General features: G+C 35.1%; 1 protein-coding gene across 1 annotated transcript in view; it reads left to right on the plus strand.

The window, feature by feature from the left end:
- SPAG17 (sperm associated antigen 17) overlaps positions 1–24320 on the plus strand; it is a 97198-nt gene that overhangs the window by 32914 nt on the left and 39964 nt on the right. Inside the window, 17 exon segments of the mRNA XM_026054285.1 lie at positions 47–202; positions 813–894; positions 1258–1370; positions 2298–2435; positions 2524–2637; positions 3979–4129; positions 5797–6018; positions 7386–7495; positions 7735–7749; positions 8134–8250; positions 10172–10326; positions 15373–15554; positions 17388–17482; positions 18648–18881; positions 19519–19630; positions 20628–20756; positions 23181–23294. Of these exon segments, the coding sequence (XP_025910070.1) occupies positions 47–202; positions 813–894; positions 1258–1370; positions 2298–2435; positions 2524–2637; positions 3979–4129; positions 5797–6018; positions 7386–7495; positions 7735–7749; positions 8134–8250; positions 10172–10326; positions 15373–15554; positions 17388–17482; positions 18648–18881; positions 19519–19630; positions 20628–20756; positions 23181–23294 (2239 nt within the window).

The following is a 24320-nucleotide window of genomic DNA, read 5'->3' on the forward strand; positions in this document are numbered from 1 at the left end:
TCTTGTATCCAAACTTCATTCTTTGCATCTTATTTTTCTTTCATAGCTTGCATTTGGCACTACCCTGTTTGAAAGCATTGCTTGTTTAATGTACGATTGCCTGGACTGGAAAAGACAGCATTGTAACTACTTGGAAAACACCAAGTTGATTAATGTGCCTACATTATCAAAGAGCAAATTGACACAATCCTCTGTAACAGAGGTAAGGATCTCTCTTTTATGCTTTACCATGCTTCTTGTAAAGAATAACTATTGCATGGAGTGAATTACCTGATTTTAATTTGTGAGTCAAAAAATTCAGTTTAGACCATCATGCCATACATAATTTGCTAGGAATGATACTGGGACTTTTGTCTCCAGCATTTAAAACTTCTTTAGCAGAAGAAATAGCAGATCATTGAGGAAACAAAAATCTTGAAGGATCATGCGGTTATTAGCATAAAATATCAAATTACTTAATTTCTAATGAAGGTGTTCTGCACATCCTCATGTCTAGAAAAAACATTCCTGCACAGAACTACTAGAACTACTTTATCTTCTTATAGATCTCAACTATCCAAGGGTATTAGTTCAATCTTAGATCACTTCCCTTACTCTGTCTATAGTAAACAAGCTTGTGAGATGTAAGCTAGTGACAAGAAAAAATGGGATTACTCCATTCTGTAGCAGTTCTCCTGTATGCATGCTAATTAAAGCATTTATGAGACTACAACTTACTACCTTCTACTCCTTCCCAAAGTTAGGTGAGCACATACATTTACATGTGGCAATTCTTAGTTGTTCTGGATTTTTCAAACTCTCTCTTCCTTTAGATACACACAGCATCACCAACTACATCTTCAAAGAAAAAAGGACAAGCAGAAGAAGTTCTATCGAAAGTAGTTTTGCCACAGGGTATGTGCAAAAGATAAAAGTGTTGGTCTGTAGCTGTTTACTCTGTTTCACCATTCATTCATCTGACAACACAAATCCCTAAAGTTATTTGTTAGTAAACCAAAGATGTGATTTGATGTTGTGTGGGTAGTTTCTGAGTGAAAATGTTGTGAAACTTTCTGGAAACTGCAGTGGTGATAACTAAATTCCTTAGAGAATCACTCTGTCTAGCTATTGCTAATTACAACTGAGTTTAAAAGCTAGAGCAAATGTGGACATTTTTTAGTGTTTCTAAGAAGTTGCCTAAAAGTTGAACTGTACTTTAATATAAACTGACATTTCTGAAAAAAAAAAATCTTAGTATGTTGTCTCTTATTACAACAGAGGAAGAAACTTCTTTTCTGTCTGTCGACTTGAGGTATTATAATGACTTGCTGAGTCAGGTTCCTGAGGAATGCATTTCCGTGTCTTTAATCCTGAACTGCATGTTGGAGCAGGTGATTTATTAATTCATGTAGTTTATTCTACTGAGCACTATTGTTACGAATTGATCAACGACAAAAAGTAAAGTAAAATACAATACAATACAAATTATACTGTTTCAGCCTAAAGTAAGATGCTATGCGTAGAGGAACTGACCAGTACGCAGGAATATACAGACCTGATATACAGGAATTAAGACTCAGAGTTCTTCTTCTCTTTTCATCTACTACGCTTACCCTGTAAATACAGTGTTATCCCAAAGTTATCTCTTCAAGAGTGCAAATCCAATATGAAGAAAAGGTGTAATTTGTTAGCTGAGTCATTAACAAGTTTTTATATGCTGCAACAATCATCTTGATACTGGATGTTTAGTATTCTAATCGATATACATAGATGCCCATCTAGGGCTAGCAACAAAAGTGGCGTGTATTTATGGCTTGACACATCTGACTTCTGTCAAGTTCAGACACAAATTAGCAACAATCCACAGAATGATTTAGAATGAGATTTCCTCTTCAACATTTCTTTTGATGCTTTTTTAAATCTTTCTGTTTATTAGTTTATTTGCAGTATACACTGAAAGTGACTCAAGCAAAATTACTCGGGATAAGATCCAACATCTGACACAGAGTCAGTTTTTTACTATGTGTGTACATTAAAAATTCTTAACTTTTCAGTTTGGAAATAAATTTCTTCTCATCCTTCCAAAAGTGAAAAATAAGAGAACACATTTAGGTTGATGCTTTCTATATTTCAAACTAACACAAAGAATTTTAGTTTTGCTGCTTGTGCAAAAATATTTTGATTTCCTTTTCAGAGAAGATTTATGAATATGTGCGTGTGTAGCTTATAGGTAGCTTATAGTGAGGTCTGCTTTTGTAATTTTAGTGTAGCTGAGTAGCAACTATACAGTAATGAAAGGTATGTGTCATGCCTGCTAGGTTATTGCAAGTGAGGAAGACCTTACACCACCAAGCCTGATGGTACCAGAGCCACGGGCAGATGGACTGGATCACACCATTGCAGATCACATAACCTCTATCCTTCCTTCTCTCCCACTTTCTGACAGTGAAAGAAAGGTTTGTGTTGTCATTTCCTTATTTTTTAAACTGACAAATAACTCTAATTATTGATGTTAATGTTATCTTTTTCTTTGTTATTTAATAGAATCTCTATGACTACTTTTCTTCCAAATACAATGAAAAAGAGGCTGTGACCCCCAGGGGCCCTCTCTTACTAAACTACCATGATACTCTGGCTCAGCGATTGCAACTACTGGAGGTATAATATTATCTGTAATATCTAAACAGTTCGAAAGTCTACAGGCAGTAAATACATAATGCACTATGAATGCTGGATTGATATTTTTACAAAGAAGAGTAGGATAGCCTAGATTTTTCCTGCTGGATAGGCTCATTGACACTTGTATTTAGTCTGCTTAAGATGAAACAGGTGACTGTTATTGACAGAGAACATGGATCACCAAGTACAGAGCACTATATTGACATCAGCGATCTGTTTGCACTGCTAGTGAGAGATTTGAGCTTTTGGCACAGTTAAACGATATTACAGATCTTCTGGTTTAGTTTAGTCTAATGCAGATGAAATTGAGACAGACACTGAATTATTACATTGATAACTGAAATAGCAGCTAGACTAGAATAAACAGAAAGAGGTAGAGACATATAAGAAAACGGACTAAGTTTGTGAATTAATACAAGAAGTGCATTCATTTGGTTCAGAGTCCACTGCAAGGTTTACAAGGTTTAGAATTCTTTCAAGATAGAGGTTCTGAGACTTTCTATAGAAAAAAAAAAAAAAAAAAAAAAAAAAAAGTAATAAATTCCTCAAATTTTCTTCAAGTCAGGGTATAGCTTTACCATTAAACATTGAATATAAAATACTCTGAAGACAATAAAAATATTAATTTAATTTTAGATTTCATAGCTAGACTGCAGACCATCTGCCTGGTTTCCCGGACTGCAATTTTAAAAATAGAGCTTGATACATTGGCAGTGTTGAAGCAAAAGACAAAACTGAGTAATCAGTGAGAGGTTACTCTTAGCAGACCTATGCTTGCTGGAAAATAAAATCAGGATATAGCACAATGTTTGAGAAAGAAGTAGAGAAAACACAGATTTGGGAGATGTGGTCCAGGAAAAACATGCAGGAAGTCGTGCAGAACCCAGAAAGATAATGTTAAAAAGAACAAACTTGAAGGATTCTCGAAGAAATCTCAAGAGTAAGATCCTTAAAATCCGTAGTGACATTAGAATGGGTTTATGATCTTCATCTCTATGAGCTCTAGTGCAGACCAACTTAAAGATGTATGCAAGTGTCCTGATGCCTATCTGATATTTGCAAAGGCAAATATCTTTAGACAAGTATTCACTGACTATGACTACTTCCAGTTATTTTCCTCTGCCTCTCATTTTTCTTTTCAAAATATTTATTCCCATGATTCAGAGAATCAGTCTGAGCACATGACCAAAGTTAAGTCCCACTGTCTTAAGCATATTTTTATGTCTTCTGCTATAAAGACTCTCATTTATTCAACCTAGTTTTATAAGTCCATTATTGTGAAAATTTCCTTTAGTTCTGATATTCTGAATTTTGTTCCAGATCCAAGACAACTTTAATCCAGAACACATTGAGCGTGAAATGTTGAACAAGCTACCTCTTACAAAAATTCTCCAATTCACCCTTTCTTCACCTGATGACAACACTAAACGCTTGGCTAGAGTTCACGAGCTCATGCATTATTGTACCACCGGTGAATTGATTTTCTTTTTACTGATATTACTTTTTTGTTGTGGCTGATGATCCGGTTACATAGCAGGAATCTGTGGACAAATGTTTTCAGTTTTCTAAAACTCTGTGCAGCATTTCCCTGTTTTCAGTTTCTTGGTTAGACCTTAGCCTACCATAAAAGTTAGGCTAAGTTCAGAGCTCAGTTTTATGGTCATTGTGCAAGGCTATACCAGTTTTGTGTATGGCAGTATGTCAGAACTCTTATTTCTTCAATAAATACACACGTTTTGTTTGTTGCTTTGTTTTTGTACAAAATACCATTTTAACCTTAGAACACAGAATGAATTTTGGGACACAGTGACATAAACACTGTATTTATTTAGCAACAGGCTTGTTGTGGAGGATCACGTGTTGTACATGATTTTTACTAGGAAATAACAGTGGTTTTCAAAATGTATTCTGTGTAAGTTGCTGGAGGCTAATAGCAAAGTGGCTTTTATAATAGTCTCTTTATCCAGTCAGCAGAATACACTCAGTACATGAGCTGTAATTGCTTCTACAGTTACCTTTTCTTGGAATATGGATGCAACTGTGATATCTACAGTGAAAAAAAAAACCATAAAAATTGCAAAAAAACATTTTGGTAGTTTACCCTATGACTACTAAGAAATCTAATCCAAATCTCTTTGGTTGCATTTCTGCCATCATATAGAGCCAATGATTTGAAGCTGCTTTCCTTCCTATTCATTTCTGAAATCCCATGTGTTGGGTCAGTTTACATTGGCTGCAGTGTTTCTAGTTTTTGGTGTGTTCATTTTAGAAGGCATGTCTTAGCTATTAAGGTATTCTGTGTCACTGTAACATGCCAACTAGCGGGTGTTAAGTTTGATGGTCTTCATTGCACTGTACTATACAGCTAAACTTTCCCGATATTAACTTGACTCGTATTTTTTTCACTTTTGTATTTATCAAGGAGATGATTAATTTGTACAAGAACTAACATATCTAACATTTTCAACATGTATGATGCGTGCCTGAGTGTTTAGTTAAACACTAAACTATAGTTTACTAAACTAGTTTACTAAACACTAGTTTACACTAATTAGTGTAAAGAGCAAACATGTCAAACTGATACTTACTTTTTAATTTGACTATTGAACTACCTGCTTTAAAATTCTTATAATTATTGTTTTTATATAGACAGCAATGTGTTCAATCACAAATACTGTTGCCTTTGCACTTTGCATAATTCTATGTAAACTACCTGTAAAATTCTGTCTGAAAAAAAAACCCTTGATACTTTGAGAAGTTATATGAGATAATAAAAATACTAATGGAAGCCTTTTCTTGAAATATAACTTAAATACCTAGTTGCTAATCTGGTTTAATAAAGTGTACTCAGTATTTTTAAATCAACATCATTTATATAAAAGCTAATGAGCCAAGAGGTATTCACATCTAGCAAGCACTTCATTTAAGATGGATTAATAGTTAGGCTTATCATTTTGCAATTTAGACACATTAGACTTCAAATACATTGCAAAATGTAGTACTCATAATTTGATCCAATTGCATAATGTAAGTCAGGTTTTGTAGAGTTGCCCAAAACAATAAGCTCCCATAGCCTTATATTTATCTTCTGTTGAATCATAAGCGTATTTTCAGTGAATGATTATGATTCTTCTGTAGAATTTACGAGTTGGGCGGAAGTAGAAAGAGCCTTCAAAGTGTTTACTTTTGAAAGTCTGAGACTGACTGGGCTGAGTGACTCTGGTCTCCTGGAGAGCTGTGGGTCCATGGCCGGAGGTGAATCTGAAGTGTCTGATATCCCCTGGGATAATCCAGCTGGGTTTGCAAGACAACTCTTCCTTGTGGAAAAGAAGCTTAATGGGAAATCTTCAAAATGCTCTGGTAAAAAAACCTCCATTTACATTACTCCTGAAGAATTTGTATCTGCTGTTTACCATGTCATTTGGTAAACCAGGGTTATGATTTTTCTTCATTGTACAAGACATATTTTAGTAGTCTGTATTTTGGAAATCTTTGTGGGTATAGTAAATAGTGCCAAAAGTTAGGGGGGGTTGTATCATAACATTAAAACATTTTATTTAAGCAACTCCTTAAAATAATGTCTGTAGAAAAGCATAATATCTTCTAGGAAACTACTTTATTGCTTACTGAAGACAGATTAAATATCTTTCAGATTCCTTATGTCTTCTAAAAGCAATTAATAAATGGACTTAATTTCCCATAAAAACAGAGACTAAAGATCTACATCTAGAAGCTAAGCTGACTCTAGTCCACATATGAACAGATACTTTCCATAATATTTTCACAAAGGAAGAGTATTTTTCTGGTATATGTGAATTATAATCAAAATATAATTGACCTTTGCATTTAGTCAGGCCATAAAAATATAGGAGAATACCTCAAGAAGTTATGAGAATATGAAAAATACAAGACTGATGATATCTGAATAAGTCAAACATATGGTTGAATTGATATTCTAGATCATAGAATCATAGAATGCTTACGGTTGGAAGGGATTAGATTAGAAGTTTAAACATTTTTAACAGTTAGATCAGACACATTTATGTTGGGCCAAAAATATGTGGAAAACTTCTAGATAAAATCACTGAGAATATATGTTTTGTCTTCTTGAAAAGATGAACTTAAGATGAAGCTAAAGTTTCCGTGCGATCCTATTTATTTACAGCAGCTATCCAATGCCACTGTAATGCAAATAGTTTACTGGCAAGATACTCAGCATAAGTAATGTTCTGTCAGTCATTTATAAAACTCTAAAAGCCTAATGAATTTAACGAGTTCAAAAATTTTTATATCAAATTAAATGTATATATTAATACATATATGTATATTTGTATATATGTATATGTATATGCATTAATATATGTATTAATGATCATCAGTAATAATTATTAATACTAATTATTATTTTTCTTTTTCATCTATAAATGAACACTGGATATTATTTCTTAGATAAAATTATAAAGGGAATAAAGGGTTCAGAGTTCATCTTTTTTTCTTTTGTCTTTGTTTTACTGAACTGCCTGGGAGGTGTTGCCCATAGAATTTTAAGTACTCATTTAGGAAGTAAGCGTGGCAGAGTTGTTCATGTAGCTAGCAAGCTAGTGGACTGGGATTCAATCTGAACATAATCTCTTCAAAGGAAGTTAAGGAAACTGTATCACTCTGACCTTTGTGTTTAAGGCTGAAATTTCTGAAGTTCTTTTTAATCTTCTGCTTTCATTTTCCAGGACAAGTGGAAACAAATAACAAAGATGGGAGAGATGGTTTGGCTGATCCTATGTTAAACAAAAACCGGGATGTTTTTATTCCTGAAATGGCAAGTGTGATGAATTGAATAGCACTCTATAACTTGAAGCAATGGAAAACACTGTTCAGTGCAGTAATATGTTACTGGAGATTCCTTTGCAATGTTTTATGTGAATGTTAATTTTGTGATATTTGAGAGATAGTGCCATAAACATTATAAAATCATTTTTTTTCATGTCTAAGTTGATGGATTTAGGTGAAATGGCTAATGGCAATTCTATGCTGGTTTCACTGAATACCAGAGTTCAAATGTTAGCATGATAGTTTGAGAGAAAGTGCCAAATTGTGTCACACTAATAGACCATGTAGTTTGGCATCTTGAGAAACACCTGCTTGCCATACAAATCTGGATAAATATAGCAATTTTAAAGTGACTTCATAGAAGCTGTCTAAATATTCATAATTGCTTACAGCACTCAAAAACATATAACCTAATAATAAAAATATTTAGATTATGTTTGACATAAAAATTCAAAGGCAAAAAGAAATTTAGGAGCAATTGTGTTTTGTATTAAATATTGCCATTTGGATCTACACATGTGCACATGTGAACAATTAAATGTGATGCAACATGGAATATTGTCTATTAAGTTGACAAGATTATATTTAATTTAGTGCAACTGACACTGAAATATTGATTCACATTATTTTCTTTTGCTGTGTTTTGAGGTGAGTCCAGAAAATTACTGTCCAGAACCAAGTTTAGCAGAAATAAAAAAGACTCAGAAGCGTTGTTTGACGGACTGGATTTTTGCTGAACATTTTCAACCACATGTTCTTCTTCAGGTATCTATTAACTGATGATAATATAGATAGAGTCTCTCCTCAAAATGGTGTACAGAGAATTAATAATAAGATAAAGAATATTTCTGTGCAAAGTAATTGATTCAGTTTAATCCCTGATAAATATTTATCAGAATGTTCTTAAGCTGTTTTTCATCAGCTGTTATTTAGTATGTAATTATACAGTATTTAGCTTATAATTGCTTTTAATTTCCTGATTTGACCACACTGTAGCTGGCATTTTTGGTGGTGAGCCTTAAAACCAAATGTGTGATGGAAACATAATTAACATACCATTAGAGTTGATCCTCTCTCAGTTTATGGTATTTAATAATCCAATATATGTGAAAACATTTTTTGCAGTTAACTGCGTTATGGAAAATAGAAAATTTTGTTATGATGATACTTCACACTTTCGTGACTACAATCTTTATGTATAGAAGTCTTGCCAGCCAAACATCAAAATTTATCTTACAGAAAGGCAGAAAACAAATGTGGAAAAAATACTTTAAATGTAGATGTCATAAACTGGTAGGGATTCTGCTAGGAGAAGTGGATTATTCCCCATACCTTGTGCTTCACATGATGCAATTCTTGTTTGATCCTAATACATATTATACAACAGTGAGGGAAAAGCTGCTTGCACTTTTTCACCGCCACTTTAGAGTCTGGTCATAGGTTTGAATACATGTGAAATTCCTCCTAAGCAGTCAATAGTTAACACATTTAGTTGATCTATTGTTGATCTAGACGTTGATGAGAAATAACTGCAACAGAAAGTAACAGCATTTTGGTAAGAATTTTTATATTGTATTGCTACATAGAATTATAGAATCATTATGATTGGAAAAGACCTCCAAGATCATTAAGTCCTACACATTTCTTGAACATTGCCAAAGATGCACTCCACCCTGGGCAGCCTGTTTCAGTGCTTCACCATTCTTTCCATGTAGAAATTTTTCCTAGTATCTAACCTGAACATGCCCTGGTGCAACTTTGAGGCTATTTCCTCATGTCCTGTTGGTAGTAATTTTGAAGAAGAGATCGAGCCCAGCCTTACTACAACTTCCTTTCTGGTAGTGTAGAACAATAAGGTGTCCCCTGAGCCTCTCCTTCTCCAGACTAAATAATCCCAGCTTCCTCCATTGCTCCTCATAAGGTTTGTATTCCAGGCCCTTCACCAGCTTCTTCTCATTACATTCAAATACATTTTTACACTCAGCTGTTTATAAGGTTTTCATATGTAAAAACAGTATTTCTGGATATAGAATTTATTTTTAGAAAATAATCAAGGCTGTATGATATACCTGTAAATTATATCAGCTTTACTTCACATCAGAAGTACTTAAAAATAGTAGTTTAAAAGAAGACTTTTTTAACTGCAACTCTAAGACAATGTAAATACTGAAAAATAATGTACAGTACAGAGTGAAACAACATAAAACACAGTAAATGTTACTGATATTCACATCAGAGTACAGCCAAATGAGTACCTTGTGATCTTAAGTGAGCTAAAAGAAAAAGAAATTTGACATTTTTCTACCTCAATTACAAGTATAGAAAGTTCTTTTATTAAACCTTGATCTTTCATGAAATTTTTCATTCGTTATCAGTCTTAGCAGATGGAGATCATTCTAAAGTATAGCTCTATGGCTTTGCCTCCTACTCTCTCACTATCAGGATTGTCTAGATGACAGAGCCTGGAGAGCATGGAGAGCATCTCTTCTTCATATAGATAGCAGCAGAAGTTCAACTTCCACATGCCTGAACACTTCATATTATTGGAATCCAAATGTTTTATGTACTAGCCTGTACACATCTTCTAGAATGGTGAAGTCCTGGAACATCCTTTGCTAAAATCAGCGCTATAGTATCTGTGCATACTGCTGCCTGCAGGGGGGATCTTTATTTCTTTTCTTTTCAGGTTCTTCATGCTGCAACCCAACAGTATAGATGTGTTGATTCCTTCTATCATAATCAAGATAGCTCTTTGCTTATGGTCCTTCACAATCCTATGAATCAGTACCGTCTGTTCCAAGAGACCTGGGATATGGCATTGCACTCTAATGTTGGATTCAGGTAATTAATCTCATTTTTCACATCTTACCAACAGTCATTTTCAGTTAAAAGTTTGCATGGCAAAGTTTGAAGCAAAGCTTGGAAATGAAAAAATAATACTGTAGTATAACACATTTCTGAAAAAGCAAATCACACAGTTGGATAGCAGTGCTATATCAAAACTATTCTGATGAGATGAAGTTTTTCAAAATAACAACTACATAGTAACCTTATGCGACTATTTTTCACAAACTATATATATACATGACTATGTATAGATTAGTCAAGTGTCACTCTGGGAAAAGTTTTAGAGCAAGTTTAGAGAAAGAGACTCTTATCAATATTCAGAAGACTTTTTTTTTTTTTTCTCTGAGAATACCAAATTCTTGTTTGTCACTGTCTACTTTCCAGTTATAAGTATATGAGTTCTGGATATGTGCACTGCTTGTGCTTTTGCCAATAGATCTGTTCATTTTACAGTAGATCTTTGCACTGAAACAGATGTGTAAACGATGATGTGGATCCAAATACTACTGCAGCTTATTGATAAAAAGTGGAATTTATGTCTACATACTAGTACATAAATGCTACAAAGCTACAAAGCCACACAGATGTCTGGACACATATGTGGATTAATTAGATTTGTTTTATCAAATAGAATTAAAGTAAATTACCAGTTGACCAACTAGATCATTTTCCATTTTTTTCCCACAAACTTTGCTTTCTAAGTGAAGTGCCCTAAAATTCAAATCTTTTATGAGAAATTTGTACCTGCATGTGTAAATAAGCTTGAATGTTAAATAGGCAAAACATGCCTGCCTTGAGTCCTTTTTCAAGCTTTTGTCCTCAGTGAAGGAAGTCTACATGAGTTTGTCTCAATTTTCTAGGCATATGGACTTGAGTTATTTGTCAAGAAAAAAAGGCTTTTAGGATTAGCAGTGATTTGGACCAGTGTCATCAAACAAGGCAGAAGAGATTTACCAGCAAAATCCTAGAGTTCCTTGGAGAAATGCTTTCTGTTTTGTGGTTGTGGAACAATTCTACTGATTGTTTTTTAACTATATTTTTATAGATAATTTTTACGTATTTTATACATGTAAAGATGTAAGTGTATATGCATATGTATGTCTGTGTGTGTTGGTGTGCAAATTATCACCTGCTGTCTCCCCCAAAGATGGTGAAATATAGTATACTGTATTCAAATAAACTTCAGGCTTGCACTTCGGGCTTGCCGACTCCATCCTCCTCACTCCCTCCCTTGAGGTATTTTTAGACTCTTATTAGATCTCTCCACAGCCTTCTCTTCTTCAGGCTGTACATGCTCAGTTCTCTCAGACTTTCCTCATAGGACAGATGTTCCAGGTCCCTGATCATCCTCATAGCCCTGCGCTGGACTCTCTCCAGCAGCTCCACATCCATCTTGTACTGGGGAGCCAAGAACTGGACACAGTCTCCAGATGTAGCCTCACCAGGGCTGAGTAGTGTGGGACGATCACCTCTCTTGACCTGCTGGAGACACTCTTCTTAATGCACCCCAGGATCCCATTGGCCTTCTTGACCACAAGGGCACACTGCTGCCTCATGGTCCACTTGTTGTCTACCATGATGCCCAGGTGCCTCTCTGTGAAGCTGCTCTACAGAAGGTCAGTCCCCAGCCTGTGTTGCTGTCTGGGGTTATTTCTCCCCAAGTGCAGGACCCTGCACTTGCCCTTGCAAAAAAAAACTTTATGAAACCTTCATGAGGTTTCTCTCTGCCCAGTTGTCCAGTCTGTCCAGGTCCCCCTGGATTGCGGCTCAGTCCTCTGGGGTATCAACTATTCCTCCCCAAATTTGCTGAGGGGGCACTCCGTCCCTTCATCCAGGTCATTGGTGAGTTAATTGAATAGGACTGGACTGAGGACTGACCCCTGGAGGACACCACTAACTACAGGCCTCTAACTGGACTCCGCACCACTGATCACCACCCTCTGAGCTCTGCCATGCAGCCAGTTCTCAATCCACCTCATCGTCCACTCATCTGTCCCACACCTCCAGAGCTTGCCCAGGATGATGTTGTGAGGGACGATATCAAAAGCCCTGCTCAAGTCCAGGTAGATGACATCCACCACTCTTACCTCGTCTATCCAGCTAGTCATTCCATCATAGAAGGATGTCGGGTTGGTTAAGCATGATTTCCCCTTGGTGAATGCATGCTGACTATTCCTGAGCACCTTCTTGTCCTCCATGCACTTAGAGACAACAGCCAGGATGAGCTGTTCCATCGCTTTTCCAGGGATGGAGGTGAGCCTGACTGGCCTGTAGTTGCCTGGGTCTTTGTTCTTGCCCTTTTTGAAGACTGGCGTGTCATTGGCTTTCTTCCAGTGCTCAGGCCCCTCCCCTGTTCTCCAGGACCTTTCAAAGATGATGATGATTATAATTCAGTGAAGGATGATTTGACTATGTGCTTCCTTTCTCTCGCTCTTTATTTTTTTTTCCCGCAGATATACTGCAAAAAAAGACCTAGACATTAAAGATGGTTTCTGCCTTGAGTGTGCCAGCTTTGTTCAGTGATAGTTCACAGGGTTTTGGTTCAAAACAAAAAGGTCTTCCTCAACAAGGTGATATTCAGCAGAACATTTGTTTTTACCCATGGTTCAGAAGAATGTTCAACTTCAGTGATATTTCTGCTCTGTAGTATCTTTGAAAAGCTACTGACTCCCATTTGTTTATGCCATGTGGCATTTGTACCTGCCTTTTCTCTGCATAATGAGTATAGTTTGCAGAGACTTTGCTTAACCTTTTTTTCCAAAGATCATTTCAGATTTTCAAAGTAAAATATTTATTAGTGTATGTCTCCAAGCAACATAACTACTCTGTGGAAGGCCTTAAATAACTGGAGTGCTTCAAGCTATTGCCTGCATCATCTTCTAGATCCTAATGAGCTGCCACACATAGAGAGTGAAATCCTACTTGTTAATTAAGCAGTAGTATTCTACCTTTGTGTAAAGTACTGGCTGATGAGTTCAGTGGCCAGTAATTTTTTGTTTTATTTGTTTTTATTATTATTACTATTATTCAAATGTTTAGTTCATTATTAAGAGTCACAGTGTCACTATAGGAGAGGTATACATAATAGAAGCTCCTGTCAACTCAATGAGGGATGATTTCCGATCAGTTGGTTACAATAGGGCCTGTCACAACAAATTCTCATGCAAGGATATTAAATTTCATTTATCATAGTAACTTGACTTTTTGGAGGGTTTTTGTTGTTGTTATTTTTGTTCCTGGAGTTTCCAGTAATACTTCAAGATATCAATATCAAGATATTCATGTAGAACATCCAAAAAAATCAAGAATTAGAATCTCCTCTATGTGCCTTTTGAAGGGTGGGCAGGAGGAGGTTTGTGAAAACAGGTGGACACTAATGACCAAGGGAGGCCAAAGGCTGGGGCACATATATGTACAGTCACATGTGTACAAAACATGAAAGAGCTGCTGGGGTTGCAATAAGCGTCCACTGTCTCAGGAAGCCAAATTAATTCAGACAATATCCAAACATTTTTTTTTAGTCGAAATTACTCAATATGACATTTGTTTATTCTTTCATAGTAAACACATTACACAAGTTCCTGGAAAAAAAAAAAAAGAAAGAACAATCTTTTCTGAGAAATTTTTCTGAGTCATATTTTTGCAGTAGTGACATCAGAATACATATTAATAGAGCATGTATTTTTGTCTTTGAATGGTTGTTTCATGACAACTGACTGGCCTAACGTATTTTCCACATAACTAGTCCAATTTTTATTTAGAACATATATTCATCTCCAGGTTATTCCAGCACTGACAACTCCAAGCTCCAGTCTAGTTTTCCCTTTTGATTTCAACACTTTCATTTCTGTGGAATGTACATTTGAGATACAAGCAGAGTATTATACTGAGTATATGACCAACAGTTTCTCAGTGCAAGTTTCTCAAAGTAAGTTCCACATACATTAAAGAAATTGGGAAAGACTGTGTGTCTTTAAGCTGAACATAAAATGTATATAATTCCAGTCTGTATAGTTATCATACATAGGATCTTAAGCATACAACGTAATTTTGCAAAAAGAACTTTAAAATCCTTAAGAGGTCAAGATTTGCATAAATTCCCTGAATACATGTTTCCAACCAAAAAACATCAAATGCATATAGAGCCGTTGAATATAATTCAATCATCTGGAGCTTATAAATGCAAACCATTATACAAATACAACTGAATCTCATGCATTTTTAAGAGCCTCTTCTAGTTTTGAGATCACAATGTAGAATTATGTATGATGCCTGCTAATTTTACTCTAAATAGTTATGTTGATATTCCAAACAAGGGACTGAAAGGCAACTGCATTTAAAACTTTCAGGCAACATCCTGCTTTGGAAGCCGTTGACTGCGATTAACTGTTTTAAAGGTCATTTCAGTTACCTTAGGAAGATAAGACAATACAACTGTTTTGTTGTCAGTTTATCAGTTAATACTAACTTCAGTTTTTGCTTTTAAATATTCTTAATTTATGCCAAGATAATGGCACATTTCTATAATCTGGGTTTGGATGACAATTACCAACCACTTTTCTCATCATAGTAATGGAACAGAGCTAAAATTTAGACTAACACCTCCTCAAGTGCTGTTATTCTGAAAGGAATGCACAAATGAAGTGTGTTCTAGAAGCAGCTAAGAGAAGTTACCTAAATGGCAAAACAATGAGGAAAAGAATTAGTCTCAGCCTTTCTTAAACTGAACATTTCTATGTTTTCTGACTGTCTGGACTTTCTTTGATGGCAGGAGTTCTTTGGAGGACAAGTTGCTAGAATTTCTTTGTAGGAAGGAGAAACAAAATCCAAAATGTAAGGTATATTAAGCAAATATCAGTCATTTATCTGTAAAAATAATTTTTTTAAAAAAGGAGAAATTCTGATAAATGCAGCCCTTCTCTCAAAGATTATGGGATAATATTTGTCTAAGAAAATGAGAAAGCAAGCAATCTTGTTTGATCTGGCACCATATTAATGAGAATTCTATTATTGTAAATAGAGGAATATTGCCCTTTTCAGGAACTATCTTGAGTTGGTGGCCAGCTCAGTTGAAGATTGGGTGAAAGAAGAGGAGGCCAAATACCAAGAGAAGATGGCTAAGAAAATGGAGGCTCTTACACTGGCAAAAGTCATGGCAGAAGGAGCTCCTCAATTTCCTGCATCTGCTGTCAAAAAAAGCAGCTTCCCTAAGAAAACCAGGAGTGGGTAACTTTCCTCTTTTAACATAGAAAATTATTTTTTCATATTGAATGCTGAGCCTCCAATCTTTTCCAGGAGCAGAATCTTTAATATTTTTCAGGGGATTACCATGCCATGTGATCTCTACAGACATAAAGAGGTTTGACAGATGAGTTAAATATCTGTATATAAATATTGTTGCATAATTGTATATAAATATTCTTGCCTCAACCTCAGTTTTACAAATTGATAGTGATGGTAACATTTTATATTTAAAATTGCTGTATTTTATTTACTAGTATTGCTATCTGTATTACATGCAAATTTGAATCCATATTTTAGATGAGTGAACGTAAGAGATAAGCAGTAGTCAGAGCTGGTACCACCTTACAGAAAATTCTGTTTTTTAAAGCATAAGAAGTTGTAGACTAGAAGCTAAAACTGTGATCTGGAATTTATTAGACTGCAGAGTAAACTTTAATTACAAGCATCATTTTGGATGATGGAAATCGTAAGAAGTTCATACCGAAACTTTTGAACAGGCATCAAAATCTGAAAACTGCTTATAATAAAAGAGAACATTTGTCAAAATTCTATAGTACGTTTATATGTAGAATTAATAATGATTTTTCTCTTTTAGGCTCTACTTTCAACCTTCTTTTAGTTTTAGCATTTACATAGAAATGTCGTAGAAATGTCTTTCGCAAGCCGCTTAATACTTAAATTTCTCAAGCCACTGTCATTTCTCAAGCCATTTAAATTATAGTTTGGAAATGAGAAAGGTTTGTAAGACTTTCAAGTCATACTTCTACCCTCTAGCTGTCACAGGAGCTAGAGTGGGTCTTACCCATCTGGGGACTCATTCCAGATATGGTTTGTAAGGAAATTCACTTAAGGAAGAGATAGTTTTCTTTGGCTGGAATATGAAGATGGGCACCAATGTTTTTGAGAGATTTAAATTTTACTGGCAGTAATGTAGCCCTCACTGTAATTTCTTCTGCTTTAATGCAAAGTAATTTAATCAGAAGTTTCTGATAGTGTTCTTTACTTTTCGTTCAGGTAAATATTTTACATTCAAACATGCTGTAAAAAACCAAGCCCAGAGAGATACCCTTTTTATGAGTCATATTTGAGTTAACCTGGATAAATAGATAGCCTCACAGATAGGGAAAGCTTGTAAAGACTTAAACCATAAGCCTTTTGCATTCATATATTTTTTCCGTTGTGTTTTCTGTGGTACCTAATTACCATTGTCAAACTACTTATTTTCTTTTTCAGTTTGTTGCAAAGTCATAATAATAAACAGAGGATATTTTAAGTATTTCTTTAGTGACTGATTCTGTGAAGTGTCAGACAGTATTTATTCATGTTTTTGACTTTAAAGACTGTGATATTGTGAGTCTGCTATTGGGGTTGTTCTGAGGTTTAGTGAGCTGGTAGAGAACTAAATCTGAATCCTGAAATAATGTTAATAGCAGTAATATTAACAAATACTGTTTAATGATTTTTCAGCACTGCTCATCTACATTATAAAAAAAAAAACAGCTTGTAAGAGCAAAGACTTCAACAGTAAAAAGTGGGGAGTCAGTCTTTATATATGTTATCTTGTTTAGCATACTTGCTCCCCAGTTAAGAATATGAAATTTAAGTTACTAGAAAAAACTCTTTTGACTTGAAAGTCAAAATACTGTTTTTATCTCTAAACATAATAAGATTAAGATTTTCTATATTCTACTTTTTCATTTTTGCCTTTTACTGTTTACTAATTTTACATGTATACTCTTATTTACCTACTTTTAAAATTAATTTTCTATCCATGTTTTTAACCATGCTTATTCCCTGCTCATGTCTCAAAGACAGCACGTCAAAACTTGAGAACATCACAGAGACCACTCTAAAATCTGAATCCAACAATGAAAAGAGACTTTTTATCAGAGAAGGTTCTCTTAAGGTGAGGCAAAAAAATATGCTTCTTGAATGGACTAAATAACACTGCTTTTTCAGGAAGTCACAATTTCACTGTCACATAAGCTTCTAATAGTCCCCATAGCCTTTCAGTTCTTCTACTTTATTTCTTGTTTGCTTTATTTAGTTCCTTACTGATTGAGATGTACTATTTTCTTTTCTTAAGGAAACACTGTGTGTTTCCTGTTCCACTGTTGTGGAATATTCCTAAATATTCCACAAGTAATTCATTATTGAAGTACAAGGAAAGCACAGTTATGGATAATATCCTAATTTCCTTGAAGTTTTCTGGTCATAAGCTATGAAAACGTAGTATGCAGATTCTTGGAAGTATTTACGCATCCAGCTTCTACATTCACTATCTGTACCTTTTTGAAATTGAGGAATGTAAATATGATCCCTTAGAGGTAGGAGTTAAGCACAACTCTTCTAAATATTACTATGGGCACTATGCGTTATACTAGGCAGATATATTTTAATTGGTGACCTAGCTCCTTCTGCCTTTTTCTGTCTCCTCACAAACACAGTATTTCCCTATATACTATTGTATATAGTATTCTACATTTAAAATACTGATATTGGAATGCAGATATTGAATGGCATTGGTTATTCCCTGGCTACTAAGCTTGAGCTGGTCTAGCTCAAGTTACACTAATACTTACCATGTGGTTTAAACATAGAATACTACAGAATGCTACATACTCTGGAAAATCTCAGATATATTTGTTGCCTTTCTGATATAAGTTGATAATTCTGACATTGATATCTCATTCTATTTCTTTAAAAATTAGAAGCCTTTCATCTCACAGTTGTATTTTGGGAAAAAAATAATTTCAGTGATGCATTTTGATGCGATAGTAAGCATAGTTGAAAAGTGCACAACAAATTGAGTAATTCACTAATGACTGAATGTTTATAATACAAATAATTATCTAATGCCTCTCCAGCAGTCAAGAATGACTGATCCTGTGGCTTGAATAAAGTAGCATTGTTATGCAAAAAAAAAATTACATAATATTGTAAAACCATGTGAGTCAGTTCAAAGAAAATGAAGTTCTTTTGAGTTTGTTTTCTTGTACTCTTTTCAGCATGCACCTTTGAAGTGTAATATAAACAGAATCAGTCATTCAAGTTCCTAACATTTTGTGTAGGCTGGGGTGGAGAATCAGGATCAATTACTACAAGAACGACTTAAGGAAGGGAACAAAGCAAAAAAAGAAAAATCAGAAAGTAAAAAGAAACATCAGGAGACAATAGTACCTGCAGAAAGTAAAGGTCCTAATAAGAAACATTCCAAAGAGAATATGAAAGATGAGCCAGCAAAAACCCTTGATCAAGATGAGGATTCCAGCATTCCAGAACCACGTCCTGAGAAAGTCTATAAGGTACAGAATCATACTATTGCACCACTTTAGAAGGGGACTAGCTATTTATATACAGTTAAGATTTCGGTGGAACTATCATCCATAACTGGAAACTGGACTTGGAAGAAAATTAAGCCTAACTACATCTTGTTTAACTCTTTCATTTTAGTTGCTGATCCTTCCCTAATAGTTTTGGAAATATACTTTCTGATGTGTAAATCTGCTCTACATCAGACTATTATTATGTGTGTGACATAAATGCAAAGATAGTTATGTCTTTTTGCTGTTTAGTGTGTACAGATCCTGTAGAATAATACTTCATCTCTTTGAGTGGGCTTAGACATATTTTCTCTTTCATTTTTATGATATATTAAGCTAGCAGCCTGCTTGTCACTCTTCATTTCCCCTGGTGGATCCATATACTTCTGAAGGACCAGATTCTGTCCTCATTTGTAACAAGTTGCTTCAGTTTGTAACAATGAGAATAACTGGAAAGCATAGAACTTAGGAGTTTTTAATAAAGTGATGATAATATTTATCAAATATCTATGGAAAATTTTAACTAGAACAGCGTGATCTTGATGATCTGTCCTTTCTTTACTGCTTTCAGATCTTCTGGCTTTATAACTTACCCATAGTCTAAAACTTCTTTTTCCAGTTTCTTGGCTACAATACAGGCGAGGATCTCATTCAAGTATCAGGAACCAATCAATATCTTTTTCCATCTGATGGAGGACAGATTCAAGTAGAAAAGATAGAGTATATAAAAGGTGATTCTTTTATTCTTTATACTGCGCTTTAACTCTTACTGACTTATGGGATAATTTCCTTATCCATAAATGCTTTTTCACAGTTCAATAACAGTAAATGTAACAATAATAACAGTAATTTCAGTACTGTTCAGTACTGAATCAGTTTACTGTTCCAGTTTACTAGGGACATTGTGACAGTGCCATGTAATTCCATATGAGTCTTTATCAATAATAAAGTTTGCGTTTTGCTGTGGTATTGTAAAATTTGGTAAATAATGTATCAACAAATTCAAAATGGAGAAAATTTGATTCCTATTTATCTGTTCAGTGGGAACCAAAACAGGGTGTTCTGTGAATTGATGTTCCCATAATCTGTCCAGTTAATGCAGTGTATCTAAGTAAGGCAGTTATTCTACAAACTAGCATAAATCATTGTCAGTAGTTTTTTTTTAATATTTAGATTAAACTCAACCTTAGTTTTGTCTTCTTGTGTTCCTGCTAAGCAATTCAGTTCATTTTTAAGCTTGTTATTTATTCAAGGCTGAGAGAACTGGGACTGTTTAGCCTGGAGAAGGCTGAGTGGGGACCTGATCAGTGTGTACCTTAAGGGAGGGAGTGAGGAGGAGAGGACGGCTTCTTTTCAGTGGTGGCCAGCGATAGAACTAGAGGAAATGGCTACAAACTGAAACATCGGAAGTTCCACAGAAACTTAAGAAAATGTTTCTTAACAGTGAGGGTGACAGAGCACTGGAACAGGTTGCCCAGAGAGGTTGTGGAGTCTCCTTCTTTGGAGACCTTTAAAACCCGCTTGGATGCAGCCCTGTGCCACACGCTCTAGGTGACCCTTCATGTGCAGGGGGTTTGGACTAGATGACCTTTGAGGTCCCTTCCAACCTAACGCATTCTATGACTCTATGATTTTTTTTTAACATTTTATAGTTGCAGGTGCAGTTTTTTGAGAGAGTTCTGAAGCCTGGTGGGAGCAATATTTGAACAATATTCCTTTGTTTTGCAGGTCTAACTTTGATAAAGGTGAAGGTGGTAAAGGACAACCATAATTTCTTCATTCATATCACAGACCCCAAGAAAAACTTTTCTGAAATTGAAGTGCAAGATATGAATGAAAGACAGAAAATTAAAACAGGTTAGTGGGTTAATATCATTGATATACGTAAATAATAGTTTGATATATGCAGTATTTGGATGTAAACATTATCAAGTAAAATTAAATAAATTAAATTTCTACTAACTGCAGAAGCCATATGGATTAAGTTTGGCAATAAATAGATGCATACTTTCAAATGAAGAATATGGTTAGGAACTGATGTTATTGAACATAACTCAACATTACAAAGATGGCAGTCTCTGTGAATGCATGGCTTTGTTACACCGTAAGATGTAAGTGAATTAGTTAGGTATTATTTCCATTCATCAAGAAAGCAAAAAAAAAGTAAATGTGTACTATTTTAGCCACTCATTTCTTTTACAATTTCCTAGCTAGATTACAATTACAATTACAATTTCCTAACTAGATAGAAATTTTTTTTTTAGGTAACCACACCTGCAATTAAAATAATCTTTTAAGGAGTCTTAAGGCTTGCAGATTTCAAACAACTGCAAGTTGTTAAAGCTGGAGCTGTCTGAGTCAGGCAAAAGGTGGATTACTCCAAACTGTGTTGTGTGAAATGCTAGCTTATCTGGGGAGACAGGTGTCCATAGCTGAGATCAGAATAAGACCCAGTCATTGAGAAACACAAGACTAAATAAAAATCCAATTGGCTGACTTGGAACACCATCCAGAGATCTTTTGTAGTGGTAGAAGCAAGGACATTGAGATTAAAAAATCCAAATCAATCTCTTTTCTGAAGTAAGCAAATCACCAAAAAGAATGACTGTTTTGTTTCAAGGAATTTTCCTCAGTGGTGGATCACTCCTTCAGATCTTAATATGGCCTAGGAAGGCATAATTTTTTGCCTTGAAAGGGAAGGTCTTCTTTGAACTGAACCTCCTTTTGGAAGCCAAATGATTGTAGCATTAGAACCTCATCAAGAACTTTGCTATGTAAGCAAATCTTTCTGCATTTCAGCAATATCAAAAGACATCGTGCTGGTTGCCATAATGTCATATTCCTTCTGAACTGAGAGAAGTGAATCCAAGAAGGAAGCAGGCTTGCAAGAAATTTGTGTATGTTTTTGGTCAAAAGCACTAAGTAAATGCCCATTTTATGATGAAAAATAATGAGAAAATGTAACTTCTGGTGTACATGTTGCTTCTTTACATCTCTAATTTTTGAAAGGATGCTGCTCTTTTTCTTGGCAGCAGTTGCAACCAATGAAGTAGTAGTAGATTGAATGAATAGAAAATGTGCATTCCTTCTATAGATGAGACATATCTTCACTGTCCTTCTGAAAGTGGTCCTGTGTCATTTTGAGGTATTTCAGATAGCACTTTCAATCACAATCTGGCACAGTCTGAGGCAAGTTGGATTCATTTGTACCAGTGGCAGACTTTCCTCCTACATAGAACAGAAATCTCGAACAGAAAGGCAGTTAGCAGGCAGAGACTTAATCCACTCTAGTTTGATGCATGACAGTGATTGAATGGTACATTGTTAGTCGGTCAAAATGCTGTGATAATGGCAAGCAATACAAGCTTGCAATGACAAGCAATAAATAGCAGTAAATAGGAACAGCAAAGGCTTCAACATTATTGCTGGAAGAACTGGAAGGCAGGTAGGAATTCAGTGTCCAAGTTTTCTGGGGTGTTTTTGTTTTGTTTTTTGAGAATCTTCTCCACTGCTACTCGCAGTTTCAATAAGCTACTCTTTGTACTGGAAATCTGAAGGATTTCATCTTCTCAGTACCAGGGATTCCCCTAGTAAGGGGAATAGGCTTTAGCTAAAGTAAAGTAGGATCCGGTGTCACTATCTCTGAACCGTTGGGTTCATGAGATTTTCAGTGGTCAAGTACTCATGTTATGGCATTTCTTACCCCACTCCATGTGAGTATTTCTCCTGATGAGCTTGAACTAATGCCAATACAGGCCTTGTTCTCGTACTTGAGATACCTTTGTACCCAATTTCTAATATTCTTTTTCTCCTTTCTGCTTTCTTCTCCTCAATGTACAGTTGCTGTGACAGTAAGAGACAATAACCTTTATTATTCTATAGGCTGTAAATGAAAGGAAAGAACAGGTTAGCATTCTTGTTGACCAAGTGCAGATAGGAGAAGAAACAAAGGATCATTGAATGCAGATCTAGAAACTTTTACTGTTCAAAATGAGAAAGACTTTTCTCTGGATGTTGCTATTAAAGCAGTTCTTACATACATGCTCTTACAGTTGGTAGGTGAAGAACTACAGCTGTATTACACAAAATATTGTCCCATGAGTGGAATGGGAATGCACCATAGGGATCACCCTCATAAAGATTTCCCCAGTCCCTTATTAATCCATTTTAGAAGTTATTAATCCATCTTGAGATTCCACTGTTCGAACCAGTCATTGTTTTGCAGGTCAGGTGGTTCTGGTGTGCATTGCTATCTTTAAAATTAATACTAATTTTTTAAAGGCAAATTGAAAAATCAAAAGAGAACTGTGAGCAAGTTTGGATCCTTTTCAGCCACCTTGGAAAATGGAATACAACTGTCCTTGAGCTATTATGGACCTACAGGGAAGACAGCAGGTAAAGTAAGCAAAAAGATTGGGATATTTGAGAACCATAGAGGATTCTTTTTAAAAAACCCTTTACTCAGTAATTTGTTGCATACAATTCTGCCTTTCTCAACAGCTGTTGCTACATTGTGGGGAATTCTTAGCAAGACTTGAGATGAGATTACTTTGTCAAGAATATTTTACGTTTTGAATTTCAAAAAGGAGGGAGGTCTTCATGCTTTTTTTACTTACTGTGAAAACACAGCAGTGCAGAAGTATTGTTTTGAAGTAGCCCAGAAAAATCAGCCAATTAACTGGAGCCAAAGAAAATGTGATTTGCTAAGGAGTTTTCTTGGCTTTCCAAGAAATAATATTTTTGTTAACTTATATAGGTGATTATGGAACATTTCATTTTATGTTCGGACTTGGACTTTAGGTTAGTTCTGCAGACATAATGAAGGATTTCTCTCAGCCTTTCAATAAACACATTGAGCAACTGGAAGCAATTGCTTCAGAAAACCACAGTGAAAATAGTGTCTGCTTTTACCAAGAGGTTTTTGTTTCCATTACATTTGAAAGGCCATTGAAACCCTCATACGGATAAAAGTGAAACTACTCTCTGATCAGAAAATAATCCCAGCATTTTTCAGCTCTTAAAATATGAAAACATGTAATCAGATGCATCTTTGTGAGAACTGTGGTAAACCATTTGAATATGCACTCAGTTTTAATTATTGAAATAAAATTTTCAAATGACCTACTGAAAAAAATGACTTTTGTCAAAGAGTATGCTCACTGTAGTGGTCCGTAAAACCTCTTATATTATGGCATAAGAGATGTTTTATTAAATACCTGTGTATCACCTGTGATATTCAGAACCTCCTACTCTACATTAGAATAATCTTCACCATGTTGACTTTTAGTGCAGCGCTGCTGACTCGTATTCTTTGTCTGTTTGCAATTTTGATTGTTTGCTTATGCCTACACTCCTCTTGTGGGTGTTTGTATCACAAGAACACTGAACCATTGTGACCAAAAAAACATTGGTCTTAGGCCA

The sequence above is a fragment of the Nothoprocta perdicaria genome, unplaced genomic scaffold (assembly GCF_003342845.1).
Source record: "Nothoprocta perdicaria isolate Ctin4 unplaced genomic scaffold, notPer1 scaffold_120, whole genome shotgun sequence".
NCBI lineage: Eukaryota > Metazoa > Chordata > Aves > Tinamiformes > Tinamidae > Nothoprocta > Nothoprocta perdicaria.